Source organism: Lepisma saccharinum, chromosome 14 (genome assembly GCF_977018435.1).
Source record: "Lepisma saccharinum chromosome 14, izLepSacc3.1, whole genome shotgun sequence".
NCBI lineage: Eukaryota > Metazoa > Arthropoda > Insecta > Zygentoma > Lepismatidae > Lepisma > Lepisma saccharinum.
The window spans coordinates 56,627,178-56,647,853 of record NC_139242.1 but is presented as its reverse complement, the minus strand read 5'-3'; the positions used below and the strand labels follow the sequence as shown (position 1 = coordinate 56,647,853).

The following is a 20,676-nucleotide window of genomic DNA, read 5'->3' as shown; positions in this document are numbered from 1 at the left end:
ACAGATCTCACCATTATTATTGATACAACAGTGACTTACAACACTCAAGTGGCAAACTAACGAATCAGGAAGACCCTAACGATCATTTTCGCTTGTTTATGTAATCCTCTTAGAGAGAACTGAAGGGGTAAGTTTAAAATGCCATTTTCACCTTCATTTGTAACGCACGATTATAGGCTACTACATTATATTTTTTATCATTTTCTGGTTCAGAAACACTTGAAATTATACAACAAAATTTATTTATTTCTGACACGCACTTTATGCGAAACAAACCTCCCTTCTTAGAATATATTCTACGTGAGTGATATCTCTCTTTTTCATTCTTTCTATAGTTTCTAGACCCGCCCCCACTCCAATGGACATTCCTTAAGAACAACAATGATGATAAATACAAATGTTAAAGTTGCAGCAGCTCAGGTCAACCTCCGTGGCGTTGTGGTTAGCACAACGCACTATATGTCAGGGGTCCAGGATTCTAGATTGTTTCGGACATGGATGTTTGAGTTTGTTCCAATGAAGATACACAAAACAGAAAATTGGCATACGTGAAAATTGAGAATGTGTGAATAACGGGGATACTACCGCATAGGGGTATTCCTTAAAAAAAGAAAAAAAGTAGTTTGTGTGCCTGACTACCATGCGAGAGACCCCGGGTTTGATCCTCGGTGGGGGAGAACCGAGATTTTTTTCCACCTGTTGAAGCGGCTCCAGCCAAGACCATCTTGAGGTTCAGGCCACAGCGCTCAGTCAAGACGTCATCATCTGGAGGCGATTGTCTTAACGCTATAAACTCCTTGTCGTAATTTTATCGTAGATAATTAAGGTATATTTATTTCTCTTATGAAGTTAAATTTTGACATTTACCCTCCCGACGAATATAGTTAGAAGTAAAATTTATAATATTGAATATTTACACCAAAATTTTCATTCAGGAAGTCACTATGGCCACCACAAAAATTCCTACCATAGCACAAAGAAAGAGTTGAAAACCGTTAGAAACTTCCTGGCGGAAAAATTTAAACATTGTATATCTTTGAAAAATATTATCGGGAATATTGGTCAGCTACAATAAAACTCGTAACCGCTTTTGTATGAACTTTTGTATGTAAAATCAATTGATTAAATAAAACAAAAAACATGTTAGGTTGACCGTAAACTTTCCAAGTTACCTAATCAATTAAATTGTCTTTAAGTTTACCCAAAATTAATCAACCAATTAATACAGATATTCTGTGTAGCTATACAATCTCAATACAAATCCTTAATTTCTATATTCTTGCAGCAAAAGCGAAAGAAATTGGTACAAGGGCAATGTTACATTTCTGTGATAAAGACTAAACCTAAATCATTTGTCACATTGTAATTTCGATCCTATTGACTTTATTGAACGAAAGATAATAAACAAATTGAATCTTTTCGTTGTCGTTAGTAAGATCTGTGACAATAACTTAAGAGTTTCATTGAAGAAAAAAGCAGATTAATATTTCCATTTTAACGTTCAATTGGGAAATAAACATTTGGAATATTTCCTTACACTGTTTTTTTTTTACATTTGTTAGAAAAAATCGTGAAGAATGTTAATAAATTATGAAACAACAAACATTATCACTGATTTAATAACCAAAGTTACGAACATTGAAGCTTCACAAAGACAATAAAAAGCAGTTCATATGAAACAGTTTTAAAAAGTTAATACATTTGTAGTTCATATTAACATAGCTAGGTAACAAAATGCTTTCTGTGTGAAAACATTTGTATTTGAAACATAAGTAATATATTCTTGGATAGTTTTACACACGAATATTTCATCGAAGTTCTTGTTACACATCGCAACTTTGTATTTGAATGTACAACATATCTTCAATTAGCCTCCGATTAGCATAAAGACGCATAAAGCGGGATAAAATAAGAATAAATGTACACTTGTATCAACTTTGCCCCGTTGTATAGCTTTCTTTCAGTAAGCACATTTTGAAACTGAAAATTTGTGTAAATAATATGAATAATTTATCGAATGCTTGCATAAAATTTACACTAACAAATTGCTTTGGTAGACGTAATATTAACCAACGTTTGTAATTCAGGGTAAATTATTTGATATTTCTAAAAAAATGTTGACATGTTGTCCACATTTACGAATATATTTGATGCCTATTCCGGACACATGAAATGTTTACATCATGAACTATTAATCTTATTTATTTTTTAGTATAAAACATTTGTTACTTAACTTGTATCTTTTCGTAGTGACTGAATCACATGGAATTGCCCTAAAAATTTCTCATTTTTAACATCTTGAAGAAATGTGAACGTTACCCTTACCTTTTTCATTGTAATTGCCTCTGCAATTTAGTTCACAAGACTTATACACCATACCTCTTCCACATTTAAGCATATTTACACGTTATGTAAACTCGATTACAGTTCTTAAATTTGCATTACAATTCCATATTCACTAAAAAGGTCCAACATTGATTCCGAAGAAGCAAATCAAACATGGCGGCTATCTCGCCTCCAGATGATGACGCTTAGTCACGTGACCGGAGCAAGCCATGAGGCTTTCAGATTGAGAAGGTAATGCTCCAGCGCCCACCCAGCGTCGTATAAAGTGGGTATCTGGAGGGAGTGTAAAGGATGCCAGGGACGTGGTGTTGATCACATCACCCCCACCTTCGGCCATGATCAAAAAAGTGTGGGACTCTAACTCCTCTGGCACCATTTGGGGTGGGGGTGGGAAGGATGTGACATATAAAAATAATCGAAACGACCGATATTAGTGTGGAATCCATAGTCTTCAGGCTCTCTAAGATGAATAGTGACACTCCCAATGCCGTCCCACTTCAACACACCTCTGACACCCATAGGGGTGGTGGTGGGAAGGGGTGACATGTAAAACGACCTTCGTTAGTGTGGAATCTATAGTTCTCGGGGTCGGTAAGATGAATAGTGACACTCCCAATGCCGTTGAACTCAAAGACACCCTTGGCACCTCTAGGGGTGGTGTTGGGAAGGGGTGACATCTAAAAATAATTGAGAACGACAGATATTAGTGTGGTATCCATAGTTTTCGGGGTCGCTAGGATGAATAGTGAGTGACACTCCCAATGCCTTTGAACTCCAAGTTAATTTTACACTATAGTTAGAATTCATTGCAACTGCAGTTACCAGCTTTCGTAGCGGAGAATACTGCTTCGCTCTGCCCACTCGATCACCCAGTGGCGTACGCAAGGGGGGGGTTACCGGGTTTAAACCCCCCCCTTGAGCTTTTGAAATATTATGGAAAATGCTGTAGAAAAAATTAAACATGGCTAATTTATCACAGTCAAAGATCTGCGACAGTAATAATAATAATAACAATAATAATAATAATAATAATTTGAATTATTATTCCCATGCAGCATGAAGAAAAACACAACATTCCAAACACAATCTAAGCGGCCGCAAAGTTCAATTTTGCAAATTTTTTTTGCAAAAAGTCGCGCAGTGACTCTCGCGAGAATTGTGAAAATTCCTTGCTTCGTCGCAGTGTGCCGACCTTATTGCAAACGTTCTTCCCGGTACTGATTTCACATAGCCTTGTGCACTCTCAAGTGATGCTGAGTCTACATCCACATCATTAAATAATGTTGAAGGGCTTTGTGAATCACCTAGAAGTGATAAATGTGTTGGAATGTCTATAAACTTACTTTTCAACGAAAACATAGACTCAGTGGAATTTGGCAACATGTATTCTCGCGCTTCATCATCATCATCATCCATAGGTAAAGGTAATGTAAATTCCTCCGTGCATATAGCACCTTGCCATGAAGGCACACGTAGTGGTGTGGTGGGCCCCAAAGATTCTCGATCTCGAACTATTTTGCAGGTGATGTGATCAGCACCATGCTCCGGCAGCCTTCATCCCCCAGGGTTGCTCTCAGGTACCCATTGCTATGAGGCTGGGTGCGGAGACAAGGCTGGATAAATTCCAACCAATTCCGGAAATCGAACCCGGATATCCCAAGAAGTTGTCAGACTAGACCAGCGCGGCTCCTTGAATGAGTTTCATATTTTCATTATTTCAATAAATTTAATATATTTGCTTGTTTTTATGGATTTTCTTCACACTTAAAATGTCTCACTTATCATATACAACCGTTGACTAGACAATTATTTTGTAACAAAGAAACAAAAGAAATGTAATTTTGTTCTATTTCTTTCATAAATAGCAGCCGCATTAGTAGTAATTATTAGTAGTAATTAAACTAATTAATTAATTATAATAATTATTAATTTATTTATTATTATTAATAATTAAAGTATAATAAAACAATGGTAATGTGAATTTGCAGAAAGTTTTCTAAATAACACCCCCCTTGATGAAATCCTGCGTACGCTACTGCGATCACCTCCTCCCCTTCTCTGCCGCTATGCGTGGCCTTGCTACAGGTTCGGGGCAGTGGCGACGATTAGGGGGACGAGGGGGCAGTTGTCCCCCACTTTTTGCCACTTTTGCCCCTGCACCATGCTAAACTTTATCTACGAGGGAAAGTAAACTGTCTTTGCCCCCAGTTTTGGCACCTTCCCCCCCAATTTTAGAACCCAATCGCCGCCACTGATTCCAGGGATTGTGTGTAGGGGTGACAGCAATCAGCATTCAAAGTAAAAATTCCTATCTGGAGGATGTTTTTATGGATCAATATGGAGATAATATAGTATAGTTAAGGGGATGCTCAGTGGTGTGTCCAGGGGGGATTGGTGGGGGTCATAACCCCCCTTTGATCCAGAATTCCTAAAAGAAAGAACGTCAAAGACAGGGAAAGATGCAAAATGAGGGCTGACTATTAACAAAAAAATATACGTACCCCCTTCCCCTTTCGAAAATCCTGGGCACGCCACTGGGGATGCTTATGCAAATTAATTTAGCTAGGGGTGAACATTTTGTTAAATGGGAGTTGCATCCCCCTGCATTCCCCAACTTCTAGCTCTGGGTATAATGAATATGACTGGATCCACTCAAAATATTCTTGACTTCATTAACTTTTGATGGCAATATTCTAGGGGGGGGGGGGGAGAGGGGGAGAATAAGTGAGAGTGTGTGTGATTTTTTTTCACACTAGTCTTTGTTTTATCACAGGAATGCCTAGATACTACTTGTAGCTTGTAAGTTACCATACACATTAACTTTATATTATTTTACCTCTAGATTACTTCTTATGTTTCCAACTCATCTTTTTTACTTAAATAGTTAAATTAAATCTTCTAACAGACTTAATGAGAATAAACTGTCTTTTCAGATTACAGATAACAATCAAATCAATTACCATTTTGATGGTAGAAATTGGCATTATTTTTGAAGGAGTAAGTGTTGCTGATGAATGTAAGTACATTTTTTTACACACTTGTATCTGCGACTAATTTGATTTCAATTAACTTTATCGAGTGTTTCCACAGAGTGTCTGGTCTAAAGGTATCCAAACAAAATAAAATCTAATGCAAGAATCACTCTCTGTATATTCTCAATCTAATGTTCAGCCGATAGGAAAAAATGGCACAAGAATGGCAATCGACTCAGTCAAGCTGTGGATACCACACAGAATATTCAGTCTTCAGTCTGTGCTTTGTTTACCAGAATTTCAATCAGTTATTTGTATTTAATTCATTGATTTGGTGTGTTTGACTTTGCTTCTGCCACTTTTGGCTAATCATGAAGATGAAGATGAGTGATAGTAAGATGAAATTGAAGAAGAAGAGAAGGGACATTCACAAATAACACCCATTCTCAGACTGGGATTTGAACCCAGGATCCCTGGCAACAAAGCATGCTGTGATAACTACTCTTACACGGGGGTTGGCAGTTGCTCATATTTGACGGACTGCAATGGAATGTGAATTAATTCATAATATGAAAATTCAGTTGCTCTAATAAGAGCTCAGATGCTGGAAACCCTTGGTGAGAGCTTGCGATGCCACCTACAGTGAACTTCATTAACCTCGATTGATGACATTCATGATGGTTGCAGTGAATGTGATTTAAGTATTACATTACCTATATGAAATTTCGTGTTTCCCTTATTGAATGAAGGCAGCCAGCCTTCGAAATTAATTGGAAATAACTATCCAATTGTAAACACAAAATTTCACGTAAGTAAAACTTGATGAGTTATCTTGTACAATAATCAAGCAAATATTTTGATAAACCTTAGTTGTTGCAGGTATGTGCGTTCATTTTTTGAAACTTTTAACTCTCTGTAAATATGCATTTTACATGCAGAGCACCCAAACTGAGAATTTCATAAGAGAGAATATGATCCTTACTATTTTATTCAACGTTCTTCACCCTTCCTCCTCTATCCATAGCTCCTTTTCTTAAGAAATTTAAGGCAATATATCCCCACAATACATGCCAAATTAAAGTTCTTAATTGCTGCTACTTTTCCCATTGATTTTCAGTTCCAAGCAGGATCTGTGTGTCTCCAATAAAAGGTAATGAAATAATGGAGAGCAAAACAACTAAAAATTTACGGGATGTCATTCATGGAGAACACACACACAGAACAGATTTTCCATATATGGTAAGTTAACTTCATTAGTTTTAATCTACCTTTACCAACTTACTCGTAGCCGCACATACAAACTTAAAGCTTGGCTGAACCTTTAGCCAATGTCAGGGAAGCAGTTTTTGAAAATTCCTCTCCTTTCAAAAAATTCCTGCGATATTCCAAAATATGAAATTTTATATCTGCTTAGAATTGCTTCTAGAGCATGCACATAAATCTTTGTGTGGTTCGCTTGCACTATTGTCTAGATACTATCAATAGTTTTATAAGCTTACATAGATACGAAACAATTACACAGTGAAATCAAACCACATGAAAATTGACGAGAATGATCTGGAAGGAATTGGAAACGTATAAGTTTTTTTCAGGATTTTGGAAAACTAAACGCACCAGGCTTCTGTCAGCTAAAGGTCCAGCCAATCCATAACCACGAAAGAAAAGCCAGTGTATGAGTAGATTAACTTCTTCTTAGATATAATTTAGTATCATTGCTCATGTAAAGGAAGAACCAGTGCTCAATTACCATGTATTTGAATTACCTACATTCTGAATACTGTATTTTTCTTCCTTTTCTTATATTACTTTTCACAAATATATATATTAACCTGTGCGGGAACAGCACACAGCATTCAAAAGCAAAGCTTTGGGCAAATCACTTAGATACAGTTTTGTTGTGGATTTTCCTTATTGTATTTACTTTTGTACATTGAATAGTGGCCTCATAGATCTAAAAAAAATCTTCTAGAAATAAAACTACAATATTTAGTGGATTTTTCTTTCCTTCCAGGCCATTGTGTATCGTCTAATTGATGGGAATATATCAGATGCTTATTGTGCAGCTGTAATATTGACAAAGAAATGGGTTGCCTCATCCTCAATCTGTGGGGCCCAGACTGAGAGGTATAAAATCTATTTACTGTCTGTAGCAGTTACTTCAATATTGTCTTGGTTTGCTTGTGTTGGTCAAATATTGTAGTTGTAATATTCTGATATAGCCTATGTATTAATCTATATTAAGTATGGTGTGCACTATTTTTAAAATGAAACATAGACACATATCACCACCATCACCGACCTCTGGCTGGGTCGGCATAGAAGTCAAGGCTCTCCATTTTTTCCTGGTGGCCCCCCTTCCAGACGTTCCATGCCCCTATATTATTATACTTTTCCTTAGAAATTTAGTGTAGAGGAATCTTATTGCTGTTATTAAACGATATTATACTCTTAAAGAAAATTAAGTATTTTCAAGCCAATGAAAGTTTGAAGCAACTACAGGGGAAGGGGGTTGGTTCAGTTGTGCAACCACAAGGGGTCAGGGGGGGGGGGGGCATTGCCTTCTTCCAACCTTGGAAGGAAATCAATTCTGGGGAGGGGGCAAACATTGAAGTAAAAGAATGTAAGACTAGCAGAATCTAAGAGTAACAGGACAAAAGGATACTGAAGATGGAATTAGTTTTCACGTCTTTCTTGCATTATTTCTTCCAGACAGCCAGGAGCACCTGCAGGTGGGCAGAGAGGGGCAATTGCTCGCTCAACTTCAAATTTTATAGAAATAGAAATTAATTTCATAAAATTTTCTTGCTCGCTTTCTCTTGTAATATCTGCTTTCCTTACAGTTTTGTCAAGTTCAGAGCAGTAGTAGCTAGGGGCTGCAATAGTTATCCCTCTACGCTGAACGACCTGAATGAGAAAAAATGTAAAAGAGAGAAACATGGAATCCCATGGAATTATTTGCATGCTATTAAATTAATACTGTCTTCAATTTATATAGATTTGGATCAAAAAATTTTCTTGCTCGCTTCACTCGCAATTTCTTTATTTTTTGTAATGCATTGTGGATTACCAGAGGGACAAGAAAGAACAACTAAGTACTTCAGACAGTTCCTGCTATAACAGTTTGATTTGGAGGAAAAGGGACGTTATATCATTTGGTTTGTTATGGGGTGGATGAATTGATTATGTAATGTATTTAAATAATATGTTTTATATATATCACACATACACACTTTGCCCCCCCCCCCCCTAATCAGAGGGTCTGCGCACGCCTATGATCTTCATATGTCCAAACTATCTCATCTGTGCCTGGTCTATACTGTCCTGAAGCTTCACCACACCCACTGTCTGCGAGATCTCCTTATTTCTTATTCTATCCCTTCTAGTCTTCCCCAATATACTCCTTAAAAATTTCCATTCCACTGACTGCATCTCTTTTTTCTCTCTCTCTGTCATTGTACAAGTCTCTGCTCTATACGTTATTATTGGCACATAGTATGTGTTATATATTACCTTCTTGCATTTCATCCCTGTTCCATATTAATCTTTGAATGCTTTGATAGAGTCCATCACCCATTTGTTCTCTTCTGTTTACCTTCCCATTGATTCTTCCACTTCTCTCAATAATGCTTCCTAGATATTTGAAGCTCTCCACTACCCTCAACTCTTCCTTGTCCATCTCTATTCTTGGTTCATTTCTGGCTCTGTTGCTTGTTGTTATTAGCACCTCACTCTTTTCTGCACTGAGTTTCATTCCTGCTCTTCTGATTTCCCCATTCCAACTATCAAGCTGTCTCTGTACTTCTTCTTCCCTGTTCACCTATATTACTAAGTCATCAGCAAACAACAGGGCCCTCATCTCATCTCTTCCTCTCCTTTCCCACCTCTTCGTTAATTGCATCCATTGTAATGATGAAGAGCAGTGGGAAGAGAGCACTTCCCTGTCTTAGTCCATTACTTATACTGAACCACTCCATTCTTCCCACTGGTGTCTTCACACAGCTCTGGTTGACCTTGTATGTGCTCTGCACTCTACACACTATCTCTTCCTTGACTCCTTTCTCTCTTAGAGCATTCCAAATCTTTGTTCTGTCCATGCTATCATATGCCTTTCTATATCTAGGAATGCCATAATCAAATCATTTCCATACTCGTAGTGCATTTCCTGTAATTGCCTTATTTTGAATATCAGATCTCCTGTTGATCTGCCTCTTTCAACTCTGTTACTTCCCTTATGCTTTTCTCTAATATTTTCTCATACACCTTTGCTGAGTGGCAATTTAGTGTTATTCCTGTGTAGTTTTTACATTCTTTTCTGTCCTCTTTCTTGAATATGGGAACTATTAGTCCCTTTGTCCAATCTCTTGGCACTTCTCTCTCTCTCTTGCCACACTGTTTTCAACACTCTGTATAGCCACTGCACACCAATCATTCCTGCTCCTAGTATTATTTCTACTGGCACCTAATCTATTCCAGGTGCTCTACCTCTCTTCAGTGCTTCCTCCACTTCTTTCCATGTGAGATTCATTTCTCCTTCACTTCTTCATGTTCATTTTCTTTTTTCACATTCAACAATTTCTCAAAATGATTTCTCCACATTCTCCTTATTTCTTCATCCTCTTCAACGTTTCCCCTTTCATCCCTTAGCTTACAGCTGTCTCCTTTTTATCTTCTTCTTTCTCTAACTAATCCATAGAATACTTTCTTGTTCCCATCTACAAATTCTTCTAGCACTTTGACCCATTCTTCCATCCACTTTCTTCTTTCCTCCTTTACTACTGTCCTTGCCTCTTTCTTCTTTTCCACATGCTCTTTCCATGCATTTTGTGATTTAACTTAAAACCATTTTCTAAATGCATCATTTTTGTTTTTCACTGCCTCTCTAGTTCTTTCATTCCACCGTGGTGTTTCTTTCTTCTTTCTTTTCTTGCTTGTCCTCTACTAATTCTGTTTTAATCTTATCCATTCTGTTTCTACTCCTTTGGGTTCATCTCTTGGCACTTTTGTTTGCAATATTTGTTGATATTTCTCTTTTATCATCTTATCCTTCAATTTCCACACTCTTATCCTTCTCTCTTGTTCCTCCCTTCTATCTTTTATTTTCCATCTCATATCTCCTACTAGTAGTCTGTGGTCACTGTTTAAGTTCTCACTGGGTATTACTTTAATGTTGTTCATTTTCTTCTTTACTTCCTTGTTTACTAATATATAATCTAATACAGACTTTTATTCATTATTCCAACTGTATCTTGTAATCTTATGGCTGTCATATTTCTTCTTAGAAATAGAGACAGCCTTCTCAAATTTCACATCTCGAAGCTACCTTGATAAGAATTAAAACTAGTGTGTGCATAAATATGTAAGACATAAGTTTCAGGTTATGAATTTGAAGGTAAGATCAAAGAATAGAGAAAAACACAGAGCAAACTCCTAGATTGTATGACCACAGAGCAAAGAAATAAAATCAGCACCTTTGACAGACGTTCTGGAACGAGTCCATGATAACTCAACTAAAATATACATGTACTGTATAAGACCTGAACTAGATGATTAACTATTCTTTATAGTACACATTTTCACACTCACCAACATAATGTTAGATAATATAGCAAAACGTTAGTTTGGAGCATGGAGCAAATTTTCACCTACCTAAACTCTGTGTCACATAGCCATCCAACGACCACACTTGAGTAAGTCCCTCAATGCTTTATGGTTACTGCCACTTTGCTTCTAAAAGTAATATGCATTATTTACTTTTGAAAGTAACGTGTTAGTTTTGGACAATAACGTGCTTGCCCCTACATTATCACCATTATCACTTGGGTAAATATGCCCACACACATTCACATACATACACGAATCAATTTGATTTTAATTTAGTCTTGTTTTTCACTTTCGCCTAATCTCAACAATGAGAGAGAGAGAAGAATGAAACCTTGGACCCCTGACGTCGTAACATTCTGTGCTAACCACTCCATCATACATGCTGTCACTACATGGTTGAAAACAATGGCAGTGACTTGGTACAATTTGATGGTATCAACAAACTGGTATCATGCTATGATATAAATAGGTAGGGCAAATATGTGGAACAGTAGAGTAAGGTATGTAGTTTCTGTACCATTTTTTTTTTTGCACACATCATTTGTCATTTGTATTTCTTTTTTTCTGGACGACCCTCGTACTAACACAAATTAACAGAAAGTGACAGGATAGTTACCTTTCAAAGTAATATGTTATCATTCCAGTTACTTTTATAATTTTGTTAAGGAGACACTAACACAATTGCGGGGAATGTAGCAGTTCTTCAAGTGACATGTTGTCAGTGCATTGAGTTAATTCTCACCGATATTCTAGACCAGAGTCCACTACTATTTCTTTAAGCTCACTAAATGTCCTCATAAAGATTGGAGCATTCACCAGGAGTTGAACCTTTTGCACCACAGGTAGAAACCACGAAGTTCATGTTCATCAAGGAAGCTTGTAATATCTTTATGTATCAAGTGTCACTACAATGCTCATTATGTCATTTTGTCTGCATGTAGGCCATTTGATATCACCATAATAGCTGGTCCAACAAGGATGGGGCCAAACAAAAACCTTGGATACATCGTAAGGAAAGTGGATGAAACATTTCAGCACAGATCGATAGGCATGTCATTTTATAAGGTATGTTGAAAAAAGTACCAAAAGGGAAATATATTGTCATGTATTGTAATATACAGGGTGTTTCTAAAGGTCGTTTACAACGCTTGGGAGGTGATTCCTCACACGAAAACAAGCAAAAAGTCTAAGTTCCATTTTTACGACTGAGGCTTCGTTTCCGAGATAGGAGCCTCGCAAAAGGTGACAAAGTGAACGTCACACCTAACTGGGACGAATACTATCACAGATAGAGAGGCGGTTCCAAGGGAATCATAAAGGAATCGTATGTGCTCAGTCCGGAAGTCACTATGAAAAGTTCACTGCACGCATGCGCAATGGAGTCCTCAAAGGAATTGGGGATTTCCAGCAAGACCAATACATGGAAGGGGTATGTAACGAAGCAAGAAGGACCGTGACAATGAGAAATGAGTTCAAGACAACACATCCCGACCTCAAACATCAAAACATGAGCACCGAACACAAAATCCGAAAAGTTGAGCACGGTTGCATACCCCAGTTACACGCGAGGAATGAACGAATCATGTCATGTGGCATACGAGAGACACATTACTCCACCAGGAGGAGGAAAAGAAAAACACAATATCAGATGATTGCGACAACGTGTATTTTTACACGCGACAACTACGTAATATCCCCCCCCCACACACATACACAACAAACAACAAATGCTACAATATCTTACGCACAGACAGTCCGTGTCACTGTACACCAACTGAAGATGTCACTTTCACCACACAAAGGGGGTGGGGAGCAATACCAAGAGTGTTCTCACTGAGATTTGCCGAGGGCAATAATCACAAACGGTTTTCAAAATGTCTGCCATTTACTTCTACGCAGAGATGACAGCGACGAATCAAGGATTGTCGAGTACGAGCAAACAAGCCAGGTGTATCTGCTACCGTCGCGGCGGCGACGTTGATGCGAGCAACGAGGTCCTCAGCTGATGTGACAGGTGTGTCATATACGAGGGTTTTCATTTCTCCCCAGAAGAAAAAATCGAGAGGGTTGAGATCTGGCGACCTCGGTGGCCAAGGCACAGGCTCATCCCTACCAATGAACCTATTTCGAAACACGTCATGCAAGAAATGTCGTACATCACAATCGAAATGAGCTCGTGCACCATCGTGTTGGTACCACATTTCTTGCCGCAGTGCCAAAGGTACGGTCACCAACAGTTCAGACAGAACCTCACTAAGAAATGCATGATATGTGCGACCATTCAGGCGAACAGGGAGAATGTATGGTCCAATTAAATGATCATGTACTATCCCGCACCACACATTCACTGAAAACCTGTGCTGGTGATGGGCCACAAAAAGTGCATGTGGGTTGTCAAAGTCCCATACATGACTGTTTCTACTATTGAAGACATCAATCCTGGTTAAAATGGCTTCATCTGTCCACAATACGTTTGCCCCGAAGTGAGGGTTTGTGTCCATATGATGCAATAACCATTGGCAAAACTCCATACGAGGGCGAAAGTCACGAGGTATCAGTTCTTGTACTTTCTGCAATTTAAAAGGGTGCATTCCTTCCTCTGACAACACTCGCCAAACATTCACATGAGACGTGTTTCGTGCCCGAGCGAGCACTCGCGTACTGGTGCCAGGATGTTCTGCGACCGCTGTTAACACATCTTCTGCAAACTGATGTGTGCGTACACTTCGGGGTCTTCCAACTTCTTGCCGCGGTGGTAACACTGGCCCTGTTTCACGCAGTCGACTGTCCACTACCTGAAAGAAGGTGTGAGACGGTAAACGTCTATGTGGAAAGCGTTTTCATAAAGACGCCTTGCCTCACGGCTATTACCACGTGCCTCCCCATACATGAGATGCATGTCTGCTAGCTGCTGGGTGGTATACGCAGCCATCTGTGTAATAGGGAGCTGGAACTGCAAAGTATTGTTTTTGTTTAACACTGGCACACTGCACAAATTGGCCGTATCACCGTACGAACACCACAGACCAATTGTTGCGATACTTGACTTGCCCACTCCACCACGTCAACTTCTTTCAATACAACATACTAGTACTCTTCAATGCGTATGTCAACCTAGACCGAACTGCTGATCATATCCCAGCACCTGCAACACGACTGGAACGACTGCCGGAGAGAACCAACCCTTCGAGCTCCTCTCGCGGGAACAGCAGTCATAAAGGTCAAACGTAGACTACGAGAACCAGATTTGCGTGTGCAGCGCTTCCAAAACTGGTCTCTTTTACGTCACAATGATCGCGTGCGAACACTTTTGGTATTGCTCCCCACCCCCTTTGTGTGGTGAAAGTGACATCTTCAGTTGGTGTACAGTGACACGCGTAAGACATTGTAGCATTTGTTGTTTGTTGTGTGTGTGTGGGGGGGGAGGATATTACGTAGTTGTCGCGTGTAAAAATACACGTTGTCGCAATCATCTGATATTGTGTTTTTCTTTCCCTACTGCTGGTGGAGTAATGTGTCTCTCGTATGCCACATGACATGATTCGTTCATTCCTCGCGTGTAACTGGGGTATGCAACCGTGCTCAACTTTTCGGATTTTGTGTTCGGTGCTCATGTTTTGATGTTTGAGGTCGGGATGTGTTGTCTTGAACTCATTTCTCATTGTCACGGTCCTTCTTGCTTCGTTACATACCCCTTCCATGTATTGGTCTTGCTGGAAATCCCCAAATCCTTTGAGGACTCCATTGCGCATGCGTGCAGTGAACTTTTCATAGTGACTTCCGGACTGAGCACATACGATTCCTTTATGATTCCCTTGGAACCGCCTCTCTATCTGTTATAATATTCGTCCCAGTTAGGTGTGACGATCACTTTGTCACCTTTTGCGAGGCTCCTATCTCGGAAACGAAGCCTCAGTCGTAAAAATGGAACTTAGACTTTTTGCTTGTTTTCGTGTGAGGAATCACCTCCCAAGCGTTGTAAACGACCTTTAGAAACACCCTGTATGTCTGAAGAGAGACTCGTGCTTATAACTATAATAAGATCAGAGGAGAATATTACAAAGAATTTGATCCATAGCAATTAATTTGACATTATATTGAGCAGCATAACTGTTGCATTTATCACACACTTACATACTCTGATATTTTTGTTATTATTTATAGGCATTAGGCATTATAGACACAACTCTAATGTAGGTCAGCTCAGATGTGATATAAAACTTTTCAACAACATACATGTACAATAATACATAAAAAAAAGCAGAAAGCTGTTTTACTTTTGCTAAAAATGTTTGAAAAATTGGCAAGGGAACTCACTTCTTCAAGACTTGTAGTCTTACACAATCGGTGATAAAACAGTGCAGGTACTAGTGTTTCTGCTGAACAGAGCAGGTTACATGGCACAATGAGATACCCAATAGAGGAGTATTGAGTGATCAATGCAGGGGGGTTGGTTTTGGAAATAAAACATACATTTGCAAAACCAATCCCCCTGCATTGATCACTCACTACCACCCTCACTTTATTAAAATCAAACACACCCTCCACTTCCTCTTTCTCATCGTTCACAGTGATCCTGATCCCAGATATATCTTTCGGGACAAACCCATATTCGTCTTCCATCATCCTCCCACCTCAAGAACGTCTTGGTCCAAAATACACAAACACAGGTGCAAGACTTGCCCCATATTCATCACCTCCCCCACCCTACAGATCCTTACCCCTGTTGGCGAGTTCATCCTTCAGCAGAAGGGCACCTGCCACTCCTCCAACCTCACATAGGCCTGATCTGCCAAATCTGTGATAACTTCTACATAACCCCCTTGAACCTCAGAATCATCAACCACCGATCTTCAACACAAAACTCCGACCTCCCTGTCGCCACCCACGCCAACAGCCACACCACCACCATTACCAACTTTTCCCATGTGGCCATTATCCACTTAAAGGGCCTACATATCTGACATGCACACCATTCTACCCCCCTCCCAGACTCAACCTAGCCACACAATAACAGCCCCTTTTTTGCCCTCCTGAACTTCACCCACCACCAACTATGCAGTAAACACTGGTAAAAGTAGTTTCTTGTCAACATCTGTTATCTATCAATTTTCTGGCTACACTGCTGTACCAACGCCATCTTCATTATTCTGGTCTTCTACTGTGAACACCGCAAAATATCAACTTCTTATCTTATTTTATAATATATACAGAGCATTCCCTGACATTCGCTACGAAACTCGGCAGCCCGGCATCAGCGCTTGTCTTTCCCGGTGAACGGGTCAGCGACAGTAGGTAGAGTCCGCTATTAAAACTAGATTTTCATATTGTGTACTAACCTTGACTACAGAAGGTGTTGAAAATGATGTCCCTCTGCTGCAACACATTCCTGGCATCTCCGAAGGAAATTGGCATTTACACGTGCAAGTTTGTCTACTGTAATTCTCCCAGTTTTTCATACAATACTCTCTTTTAACTCATGGATGGTGTGCGGATTGTCTTTGTATACTTTATTTCCCCATTTTTCTTTCCACTTTTATTCATAACTGACCCTATTACTCTAAACTTTTTTAGAAGGTTTAATATAAGCGACTGTCGCGGACCCTTTCACCGGCAAAGACAAGCATTGATGCTGGGCCCCTTGCTGCCGAGTCTCGTAGCGAATGTCAGGGAATGCTCTGTGTGTGTATATATATTTGGTCCTTATTACATTCAACCTACTTACATGTTTATAAATATATTCTTCATGAAACCATGTCTAGATATCTTGCACTTTAATATAAAAGATATTAAAGTATGATTTGGAGGTACAATTTTAATAATATATAATTGTAACTGTATTGTAGCCTGTGTGAAATACATACATTTATTTATTTATTATCAATAAATAAAACTGAACACATTTGTAAATTAATACATTTACATACCTTTGCCATTTTTCCAATGAAAAATGGTTTCTCTCAAAAAGATTGTTTGATACTAACCTTCTTATTCTATTTACAGGTAACAAAACCTTTCAAGTTTAATGAATATATAGCGCCAGTGAACTTTCCAAGGAAAAATTACAAAGTAAAGTCCCATGATATCTGCATTACTTTAGGCTGGGATCAGGTGGTAAGCGATTTATTGCTTCAACAAATACGTGGGTGACACTAAAAGTTTTTAGATGCGGCAACACTGATTGCAGCAATACATTGTCTCTAGGATATGTTGAAGTTAGTAGTCTGTGAAGTGTGATAATGCTGCAGAATTTATAGTTGTTAATTGTTGTGTGCCAGAAATTAGACAATTATTGTCGTGTGTGTACAGTAAAATGGATTTAACACGGGAGCAGTTCAGAGCAATGATTTTTTACGATTTTTGAGCAGGTTTAACGCAGCAGCAATGTTATGAAAGGCTCCGAAATGCATTTCAGGGGGAAGCCCCATGCCGTGCGACTGTGTTTAATTGGTTTTTAGAATTTCGACGTGGACGTCAGAAACTCAGTGATGAATTACGTGATGGTCGTCCTGTGACAGCAACTTCTCAAGAAAACGTCAACAGAGTGCATCGCATGATAGAGGAGGATAACCGGGTGACATATGCAGTTATTAGTGCAACACTGGGTATTGGTATGAGTCAGGTTCAAACAATCCTGCATGACCGCCTTGGTGTCAGGAAGCTCTGTGCCAGATGGATCCCACACCATCTTACTCAGGAGCAAAAGCAGGCACGGGTCACATGGTGCATGAAAATGCTGGACAAATTTAACCAAGGACAATCAAATGCAGTGTATGACATCATAACAGGTGACGAAACTTGGGTGTACTGTTATGAACTCGAGAGCAAACGACAGTCGACGCAGTGGATCTTCCCGGATGAAGACCCACCAACAAAAGTCAGGAAGGGACGAAGTGTTGGCAAACAAATGGTTGCCACTTTCTTCAGTCGGACGGGCCATATTGCATCAGTGCTGCTACAGGGACGTCGGACCGTTAATGCTGAATGGTACACTATGGTTTGTTTACTGCAGATCGTACGGAAAGTTCGTGAAAAACGCCCACGAAGTCGCATTATTGTGCATCAAGACAATGCGTGCAGCCATACAGCAGTACGAACAATTGAATTCTTCAAAGCCTCCAACATCGAAGAAATGACTCATCCTCCTTACAGTCCCGACCTCGCCCCTTGTGATTTCTTCCTGTTCCCTAAAATCAAGGATACATTACGAGGTTCTTCATTTCCTACTCCCGAGGAGGCAGTCACCGCCTTCGTTCAGTGCATTCAAGAGGCTGCAGATGTGTGGTCCTAGTGCTTTCACACTTGGTTTGAGCGGATGAACAAGTGTATCAACTGTCATGGAGAATACTTTGAAAAATTATAGCATTCATACTTTTGGTCTCCAGTGTTTTACTTGCGCGTGTCTAAAAACTTTTAGTGTGACTTATCGTATATTAATATGTTTTTATATATGCCAACAATAATTATGTAATTTTTCTCATCCAGAAGTAATTTCATGGATGTTAAAGATACATTTGTATACATAATTACATTCTAATCCCATCATGTGGAATAAGTTTCTTTCTGGCTTAGTATACAAATTGAATTATTGCCACATTGCCATTGAAATATGGAATAATATTTAAACTTCTCTTAAATTTGGAAACTGCATTCCAAATTTTAAACTTATTCCGAATTGCTATTCATGAATTTCTATTTAAATATCTATGATTACAGTTTGATGAGGAAGAACAACTGTGCCTGATGAAGCATGCAGTGAGTATTGTAAACCCAGACAAATGCATGGACTCTGCTGAGAAGTATGATCCTCTTCATATACTCCATTCAGATGAAATATGTGTAGCAACAACTAGCAAGCAGAATCCATGTCCAGTAAGTTTAATGTGCTAAATAGATTTCTATTTATTGTTAAAAAAGGAGGGTAGCTGGATAAACAAAGGTGGGGCACAAATTCATGCCGGAAAGAAATCTCTAGATATTGTATACAGGGTGAGTCAGAAATGTGGCTACATGTTTGAAGTAAATGATGTAGTGTTACTGTATATTGTAGAGGGAAATGGTGAATGGTATATTAAACTTGAAACTCCATTTTTTCATATTAGATAAGAGCCACGTGCCTGAGCTTACGTCATTAGCCAAGATGGCACTGAACATGCAGCAGCAAGTTAAAATTGCAGCTTGGGGAATTGCATGCCATGATGTTCGTTAGGCCGTTAGCCTGGCGAGATGTGATTTTAAAGTAACATTGTTGCCACTGACTGTGGAAAAGTGGAGAAAATGACTGCTTACAAAGGCAAACATCCCAAAAAGAAAAGAAAACATCCAGGAATGTCCTGGAAGGACTCGTAGTAGCACCGATGCATCAACTGTTAATGCTGACTTGCACTATGCCATTGCAGTGAGGGACATTTTGGATCACAAATTGCCATAAAGGTGGTTTGGAAGGAGAGGAACGACAGAATGGCCAGCCTGCTCTCATAGCCTGTGACCACTGGCTGTGGGGTTATTTGAAGAAAAAGCTTTACGCCTGGAAAACACAAGACGCCATGCTGAGAAAAAAACAATTGAGGAAGAAATTCGTGCCATTTCAGTAGTCCTGTATCGTAAAGCAATGAGTGATTTTCCAAAGCATTATCAATTATGTAAACGGCAAGTAGTTTGAGGCAATAGTGACTCTGGTTGGTATTGTTGTGTATTGCTCTTCAATTTGAAGAACTGATTTTTCAACTGCACTATCTTACTTTCCTGTAGCCACAATACTGTCATCACACACTCTGAAGGTCTGGTTATGTTTTGTGGCATATATTTATAATCTTATCAGTAACCTTGTATGTACTGAAAAACTAGTAAGTTGCATGATGATACTAGAAATTTTAATGAAAATCCTTTCAAAATCAAAAATGAAATTTTTTGGGGGTCAACTTTTCATTACAAAACTGTGGAAAAATGTTTATGTAGTAAATTACAAAAAAAAAAAAAATCTTGATGAAATAGGGCTATTTCTGTAAAAGTTTAAGGATGCAATTATAAATAATGCATTTTTTTTCTTTTGCAGCAGGATGATGGGGCTCCCTTAATATGTGGTGAAGAGTTTGTTGGAATCTTAGCAAAGCAAATAAGAGTCTGTCCTTCAACGACAGTCAAGTACAAAGAAATTGCCTCTTCTCTGACAACCATTTATCACATTCTTACAAACTAGCACAAAAACTCAGACACACTACAATGAAAAAAATACTTCTTTTTTGTTTTATACTTTTGCATCTGTTATTGAGTTAACGTTTTCAACCATATACAAGGGACAAAGAATGAAAGGACATTTAATAAATGGACTACTTTGATATACTGGCAAATGTTTAGTGTCTGTTATTGCTCTTTAGGTAGAGGTAAAGTTATGCTGCGCTCATTACACTATACCATGAAGGCATACAGAGGGGATGTGAGGTAGGACCCTACATATTCACGATCTTCACAATTTTTGGAGGTGATGTGATCAGTGCTATAATCATGTAAACTTTACCCCCTCCCCTCCCTACCTCCCTCCCACACAGGGTTGCCACGAGGAATCCATTTATTAGAGGCTGGACGAACCCAAGAGCAACTTTATGCAAGGATGATGTCAATAAAATATTCAACCTTTAGATCACCCATTCTGCTTGCCAAAAAAAAAAAAAAAAAGGAAAAAAAAGTTTGCCAAAGTCCAATTTATGGTCAGAGACTAATCAGGACTGGGCCTATAGACTGAAGTGGAATCTCAACC

General features: G+C 38.9%; 1 protein-coding gene across 1 annotated transcript in view; it reads left to right on the top strand.

Annotated features, from left to right (window-relative positions):
* The window catches only part of LOC145998545 (thrombin-like enzyme elegaxobin-1), a 41,221-nt gene extending 20,856 nt beyond the window's left edge, over positions 1–20,365 (top strand). The window contains exons 2-8 of the mRNA XM_083134968.1: positions 5,280–5,362; positions 6,436–6,557; positions 7,330–7,442; positions 11,861–11,984; positions 16,923–17,033; positions 18,636–18,791; positions 19,975–20,365. Coding sequence (XP_082991094.1) covers positions 5,280–5,362; positions 6,436–6,557; positions 7,330–7,442; positions 11,861–11,984; positions 16,923–17,033; positions 18,636–18,791; positions 19,975–20,118 — 853 coding nt within the window. The 3' untranslated portion in view covers positions 20,119–20,365. The remainder of the gene's footprint in view (positions 1–5,279; positions 5,363–6,435; positions 6,558–7,329; positions 7,443–11,860; positions 11,985–16,922; positions 17,034–18,635; positions 18,792–19,974) is intronic.
* The last annotated feature ends 311 nt before the right edge of the window (positions 20,366–20,676 follow it).